Source organism: Mercenaria mercenaria, chromosome 6, assembly GCF_021730395.1.
Source record: "Mercenaria mercenaria strain notata chromosome 6, MADL_Memer_1, whole genome shotgun sequence".
NCBI lineage: Eukaryota > Metazoa > Mollusca > Bivalvia > Venerida > Veneridae > Mercenaria > Mercenaria mercenaria.
In genome coordinates this window covers 86,964,432-86,971,890 of record NC_069366.1, presented here as the reverse complement: position 1 = coordinate 86,971,890, position 7,459 = coordinate 86,964,432, and the positions used below count along the sequence as shown (strand labels likewise).

The 7,459-nt window shown below is 34.0% G+C and overlaps 1 protein-coding gene across 1 annotated transcript; it reads right to left on the bottom strand.

Annotated features, from left to right (window-relative positions):
- Window positions 1-1,155: 1,155 nt before the first annotated feature.
- LOC123548298 (pyrimidodiazepine synthase-like) lies at window positions 1,156-6,416 on the bottom strand. The gene is made up of 5 exons (XM_045335446.2): window positions 6,258-6,416; window positions 5,011-5,116; window positions 3,225-3,444; window positions 2,483-2,606; window positions 1,156-1,622 (listed from the first exon to the last, which is right to left on the bottom strand). The coding sequence occupies exons 1-5, from the start codon at window positions 6,283-6,285 to the stop codon at window positions 1,378-1,380; spliced, it is 723 nt and encodes a 240-aa protein (XP_045191381.2). The 5' UTR covers window positions 6,286-6,416; the 3' UTR covers window positions 1,156-1,377.
- Between the last annotated feature and the right edge of the window lie 1,043 nt (window positions 6,417-7,459).

Here is a 7,459-nt window from a genome sequence, read left to right as displayed (position 1 = left end):
TAGCGTAATTACTGTGGAAATAGCGGACTTGACACTTTTTTCAGGCAGTAGAAAACAACAAAGATCTTTTTTTCAAAATTTTAGTTTTTTTTTGTATTTTGGTGCAGATATAAACGCCCGCTTGGTGCAAATTTAACGCCCCCGGGGCGCTTAAACGGGGGTTATGGAATGCCAATAAGGTAGAATGGTCTTGTCATTGCGTCCAATCCTAGTGTTCCACACACTGATCACCAATATTTAAAGAAGAAATTGTAACCAAAATTTACAAGATGATCATTATATATTTATATAGATGTGCCCTAGAAGGAACTTTTGCTATGCTTTAACTTGTGTTTGGAACGTCTTCAAAACCCCACTAATTTAAAATATGAATGACGACCTAAGGTATATGTCAGTGTGTCATCAAGTGTCTGAAATTATTTAAGTTTGTCTTTTTTATGCCTCCGAAGGGAGGCATATTAGTTTTCAACTGTCCGTCTGTTCGTCACAACGTTAATTTTTTGCATGAAGGCACTTTACTCGCGAACCACTGCACCCAGGACCTTCAAACTTCACATGCTGATAGTACTTATTGAGTACACGATCCCTACTGACTTTGGGGTCACCAGGTCAAAGGTCAAGGTCACCAGGTTAAAGGTCAAGGCGCTGCGGGGGCATTTGTCACCATTAGTGACAGCTCTTGTTATAAATAAAACTGAGGTCACATTTATACCACTGGACAAATAAAACGGATTAACCTTTACCCTGCTAAATATCTAAAATGGACTGTTCCATCATTCAATTTTGGCAGTACCACTTCTTATTTAAAGGGATGTTCACTGAAAATTTACTAACTGAATAGCAAACAGTGCAGACCATGATCAGCTAGCACGGATGTGCAGGATGATCTTGGTCTGCACTGGTCGCAAGGGCAAAACAACTTGCCGCCAGCAGGCTAAAGGTTAAGGAAATCAATGATGAAATTGTATATAGACATCATGCTCATCATTGGCAATGCTAACAGTATTTAGATCATACAAGTATTTGACACAAATGTACAGTCGAATATCAGTCATTCTTAGGATAAGTTCCTGTTGATAATGTTTGGTTCTGCAACATAGGCATAACACAGTATTAGTAACAACCACCGTTTGATAATTTAAAAATAAAAATGAATACAGGCATCAGCAGATTTTTATTTTGCAAAAATCAGACTACATTTCTTCATTGGCACTGACGTAATAGTTCGTTTCAAATCAGCTGTAATGTCACCCACGTGTACTAATCAACCACGAGCTCGATTCTACAGTTAATTGCCAGAGTACTTTGTACATAGAAAGCTTTTAGTACTGTCTACTTAACACAAAACTACAGTTAAATCACGCATGATGAAATTCCTTATTCCTCTAGTCCAATATCATATATCTCCTTTCCCTCCTTCCTAGCTACTACAAGCTTTATAAAGTTCTCTTCTGAGCAAATGGTCTCTTTTACCGCTGGGACTGAGGTGATGTTCTCTATCCAGGCTGACAGAAACGGGAAACGATCTGGCTTAATGGCCACTTTGTCATTGATTTGCCCCATACCAACTACACGCTCCATGTGAGGCCAGATCATAAAATCTATCAGCATTGGTTTTTCTCCTGCAAAATTATGTACGGAATTAGTTACATTTTAACCCTTACCCTGCTAAATTTCTATAATAAAACTTGTCAATTTTTCAATTTGGTCAGTACCATTAACTATTAAAAGGGGTGCTAACCAAAAATATACTGACTGAATGGCGAACGGTGCAGATCATGATCAGACTGCACGGATGTGCAGGCTGGTCATGATCTACAATGGTCGCAAAGGCAGAATCAGTCGTGCCCAGCATAATAAGGGTAAATAGAATTACTTATAATAAGTTGGAATTGTGCAGCTCTTCTTCGTTTTTATGGTAGAGACTGACTGCGACAACGACCTCCCCAGTATCAATATATCTGCCGTTTGGCGGCCGTACAACGTCCACGTTAACATTTGTCGTTGAATGAAACCTTTGTTTGGAGTTCAGATGCGAAAGAATTATATCACGAGGGCAGCTAATATAATAATACTCTTGTGAACAACAAACAATGTTTTTATTCCGGATAAATTATTTTTGAGATAATATTATATCTTTTTCATTCTAACACGGTATACAGGGTTATTATCTATATCTTTGAAGACCACAAATATCTCAACTATATGAGTCGCACCATGAGAAAACCAACATAGTGCATTTGCGACCAGCATGGATCCAGACCAGCCTGCGCATCCGCGCAGTCTGATCAGGATGCATGCTGTTCGCTAACGGTTTCTCTAATTGCAATAGGCTTTGAAAGCGAATAACATGGATCCTGACCAGACTGTCCATGCTGGTCGCAAACGCACTATGTTGGTTTTCTCATGGCGCGGCTCATATTCATATTTTCTACAGGTAAAGAACAAATCAAGATACTGATAAATCAGACATAAAACAAACCTCCAAAGAATTTTTGACCCCTTAATTTCAGCTCATCTTCCAGGACGTTGAGGCCGGTCATTAGTTCTTGAAGAGCCTCGGGGGACTGAGTGCTTGCCATTTTGTAGAAAGGCGTCACGATTTTCTGTTAAAGAGAAAGGAACCACTTTTTCATTTTATTTAACATCACCAACTACTAGTATACCATTCACAACAGGACCAGATTTCTAGAATCATACACCTGAGTAACGTTACTTTGCTGCGGCAACTTAATGAACTTATTATTACAATTATTAAACTTCTGTAATACCCACTCATTTTCGTACACAACATCGTTATATTGTTCTGAAACTTCCAGACCTATTAAGGTAATAATTTCCCCTTAATTGTATTTTGTTTTGTTGAGTACGTAATATACCATATCGCCAGAATTAGAGATCATGTATCATCTTTCCATCTTTACAGGACGGAAAAGACCCAATGTATCAGAGATTATTTCAGGCATAGGGCATCCGGTGGAACCACCGACCTTCAACAAGCCAGCTGGATGGCTTCCTTACATGAAAAAGTCCTACACTCTAATCGAGATTTCGAACCCACAGTGGTGATGGGCAAGTCAATCGGAACCAGCAACCTTAACAACATGGCCACAGGACGTTTGGTTAAGCATTTGATTAGAAAGAATGAATGTTGTAAAATTTATAACATGTATATTTAAACTTTTTATGTTAGTGAACGCTGAAAATAGAAATAGACTGATTACCTTGGAGTATCTTTCTAGCAACATGGCATCTTTAGCTTTCTGCAAAGGATCGGTTGGTGTGAGCTTTTCACCTGGGCAAGTTTCGTCAAGATATTGACATACAATGGGTGAATCGTAAATAGTGATGTCATCTTTTTGTATTGCTGGAACTGTGCCAAGTGGAGCTAGTTCTAGAAACCATTCTGGCTTTTCTTTTAAATTTATATTGATTGTCTCAAACCTGTTAAATATAAATCAACAAATTGGCAAAGAAAGATGAACGCTTATGACGAATTAAAAATAAAAGAGAACATCAAGTTTTTATTTGCACTTTAAATATAAAGAATGAAAGCTGAACTTGATATTTTTTGATTTATTAACAAAAAATATTTGCTAATTTTTACATGTTGGCATTCAAGAATTATACGTGTTTTAAATATATGCTTGAGTAAATTTTAACCTTTCGTTTTATTTCCAAAAAAGTGTTTATACCTTTAGTAAAACATTTCCCTCCGTTCAAAGAGACTATTCATACTTTGAAACAGTCTGATAATATAATAATTGTATTTGCGAGAGGAAAAAAAAACATGTAGATGAAAATTGTGTTTAATTGCTTGAAAAAAGGTGCTTTCAAAATGTAACTCATTTTTAAAAAGAGTTTAAAAGTTTCTAATCGAATCGTTTGACTTGTACCTTGCAGTAATACTTTGCAACTACACAATTATCAAAGGCTACTGTTTTAATAGACTCTTCATTCGCTCTTTTTATTTTAATTCACGTTTTGGCTTTAAATCCTTTATCAAGATTATAGATTTTTACAACCTTCACCAAGATTATAAATTTTACAACTTTTATCAAGATTATAAATTTTACAACTTTTATCAAGATTACAGATTTTACAAACTTTATCAAGATGATAGATTTTACAACCTTTATCAAGATTATAGATTTTACAACCTTTATCAAGATTATATATTTTGCAACCTTTATCAAGATTATAGGTTTTACAACCTTTATCAAGATTATAGATATTACATATAAATTTTACAACTTTTATCAAGATTATAGATTTTACAACTTTTTATCAAGATTACAGATTTTACAAACTTTATCAAGATGATAGATTTTACAACCTTTATCAAGATTATAGATTTTACAGCCTTTATCAAGATGATAGATTTTACAACCTTTATCAAGATTATAGATTTTACAACCTTTATCAAGATGATAGATTTTACAACCTTTATCAAGACTATAGATTTTACAACCTTTGTCAAGATTATATATTTTGAACCATTTATCAAGATTATAGATTTTACAACATTTATCAAGATTATAGATTTTACATATAAATTTTGAAACTTTTATCAAGATTATAGATTTTACAACCTTTATCCAGATTATAGAATTCCACTTCATGCAAGACAAGATGTAACAACAGCTGTAAGACTAAAGCGTAAATAAATAATAAGGAGGAATATAGAGTCTATAAACATATTAAAAACCTTTGAATTACAACACTGATACACTTTTTAATATAGGGAATTTATATTTCCACAAGCAGGCTTGAGCAATAGGATTTAACCTTTACCATGCTAATTTTCTAAAATGGACTGGTCCATCATTCAGTTTGGGCAATACCATTTATTATTCGAAGAGGTGTTCACTGAAAATTTACTGACTGAATAGCGAACAGTGCTGACCATGATCAGCCTGCAAGGACCTTGGTCTGCACTGGTCGCAAAGCCAGAATCACTTGCCGCCAGCTGGCTAAAGGTAAATAAATTTGAAATAGTAAAATATTTACTCTATATTTCTGTGTATCAGTAGAATACGGGCCCTCTGAGCATATGGACAAAATCTCATACTGTACACTCGTAGCTTTCCGGGTTCAAGCGCCGGGAACTCGCTCCCTAGAAAAGAAAAATCAACATGTTAAGTTACAATTTTACTCAAGATGAAAAATAATGTACTTGACTTAAAGATTATATGGTCTTTATACCAACTATTTAAACAATTTTGTTCTGTGAGGTTAGGCTTTTTTTGGTGTGCGTTTGTGTGAGATGGTATAGACATGATAATCGAAAATGTGTTCTACATAATTTACAAAGCTGTTCCATTTAAATTTAAGCCCAAGGCGGAGCATTCGAGAGTTGATACAATTGTTCACGTATGTCAAGATGTCCTATGAGGCACGTGCATTACATGGAAAATCATGCATTTCTATGCGACTTTAGCAATAACCGTCGTAAATGATTCAGAGCGCTGTATTTTAAAAAGTATGCAGAAATATTGCGAAAGCAATAGAAAACAGAACTGTAAATAAAAGATATAAACCGCGGTTAGGTAATTTCCCCTTGAATATATGAACTACATGATTTTTTACATGTGTAGTAATGAAAATGACTAAAGCATTAGCATGGTATGTATAAGCATCGCTACGCAAAGCTCAAACGGTTGTACATTTGTGTAGGCAACTTTCTTTCTTTACGCGTTGTCTTATAATTGGCAGTTTCAATGATTGCATTTAGTCCTTGTCAGTGTTACTTAGTAACAAGAATTTCAGTGTAATCGGTGCCGTTCTTTACGTTTTAGTGATTTTATCCTTTGCTGGTCGCTCAAAGCCTAGAATAAGTGTACTGAATATATGACTGAATATATAGTATAAATTATTCATATTCTAAACATCTAAGAACGGTTTAATGACCCTTGATAATTAATGATGTCTTCCAAGGAGGCGAGTGATGTTACATATATTAGGACAACTTAAGCTTTTACTTTGATGCTTTTTTTTTAATATTCTTTTCGATACTATCAATTAGCAGCCCGTTTCTAGTCTTATGATGTGAATATATTTTTGTTGTTTGTTGAACTTAAATGCTTTACAGGTCTCTTATATTTACTGTGCATAGAATCATATTACAGTGAAACACGTATACGTTAACTGATATGAATGTAAAGAAATTAAACATACACAAATTAATGAATGAAATAAATGCATTAAGCAAAGTATTATTTGAAAATTTTCAAATTATTAATATATAGAATATTTACCTTTTCGGAAAGCTATTTCTGTCGGCATTTTGATTCTTCGGTGTTCAGTTATCCACTAACTAATATTCAGGTAGTTTAATATATTATTTAAAACTATACACCTTTTCCTAATTTTTAAACTCGCGTCCTAGTTTATACTCTCAGCGGCTGTTATCAGTGACAAGTCATACGTAAAGGTACATTGCGCAAGTTCATATACGGATTTCATATACGGGTATATAAACGACTCAACTGTTAATTGCATACGATACCTTTAAAACGAATAAGAAATTATCCTACCCTCATACAAGATATAGCATAAAATCGGCCTGCCTAATAAACTTTGCTTTATCTAGTCATTGTCAAGATATCACTTTAGCGGAAATTTTTGAAATCACATATTTTATCAAAATTTTGCATTGAAACCGTCACCATTGTATTGGAAATGCTTAAACTTAGAAAATGAGTGGTCAAATTATAGGTTTTTATCCGGAAACAAAAATGTTATTGCTATTTTTCACTTTTACAGCGCTTCAGCCGGAAATTTTGAAAACACCTTTTTCCGAATTTTTCATAAAAACCGTTATCATTGTACTGGAAATGTTCTAACTAAGAAAATAAGTGGTAATATCAAAAGTTTTTATCCAGAAACAAGAAAGTTATTGCAATTTTTCAATTTTATCCACAAATAGAATTGCACTTGCAAACGTCGTATATGACGTCAAGTCTACACGCTGTTGCTCTTTCCAACGACTTTTTTCCCTATTTTCTGAACAGGTAGGATAAATAGAATATTAGATTACTGTCTGAAAAATTTTAATTTATTAGGCTGGTCTACGAAAAAATATAAGGCTCGGCACAGCCTCGCCTAATATATTTTCTTCTACTCGCCTAATAAATTTAAATTTATCAGACAGTAACCTAATATTCTCTATTTACGCGATCAATGGATGATTAAGCATTCGTTTTAACGGTGTTCCTAGTAATGTTCTAAAACTGGTTATACTGGATGACTGTTTCAAGAAATATAAACATGTTCCAGTTGGCTTCTGGATGATTTCGATATATACATACTCATTTGTTGTTATATAAATGTGTATTAAAACAGAACAGTCCTCTAATTGCTGATTTACGATATTTAAATGCCGAAGTTTTTAGACAGTTGAAAATTAATGTCAATCAAAATTTCTTAACTACTCATCGAATTGCGATAAGTCGTGTGT

Bases quoted from the DNA above. Each gene is read 5' to 3' on its own strand.
- LOC123548298 (XM_045335446.2), bottom strand. From the start codon at position 6,285: ATGCCGACAGAAATAGCTTTCCGAAAAG. The intron at 5,117-6,257 runs GTAAATATTCTA...TTTCTTTTCTAG, and splicing joins AGAAATAGCTTTCCGAAAAG to GGAGCGAGTTCCCGGCGCTT. The intron at 2,607-3,224 runs GTAATCAGTCTA...TCTCTTTAACAG, and splicing joins TGCTAGAAAGATACTCCAAG to AAAATCGTGACGCCTTTCTA.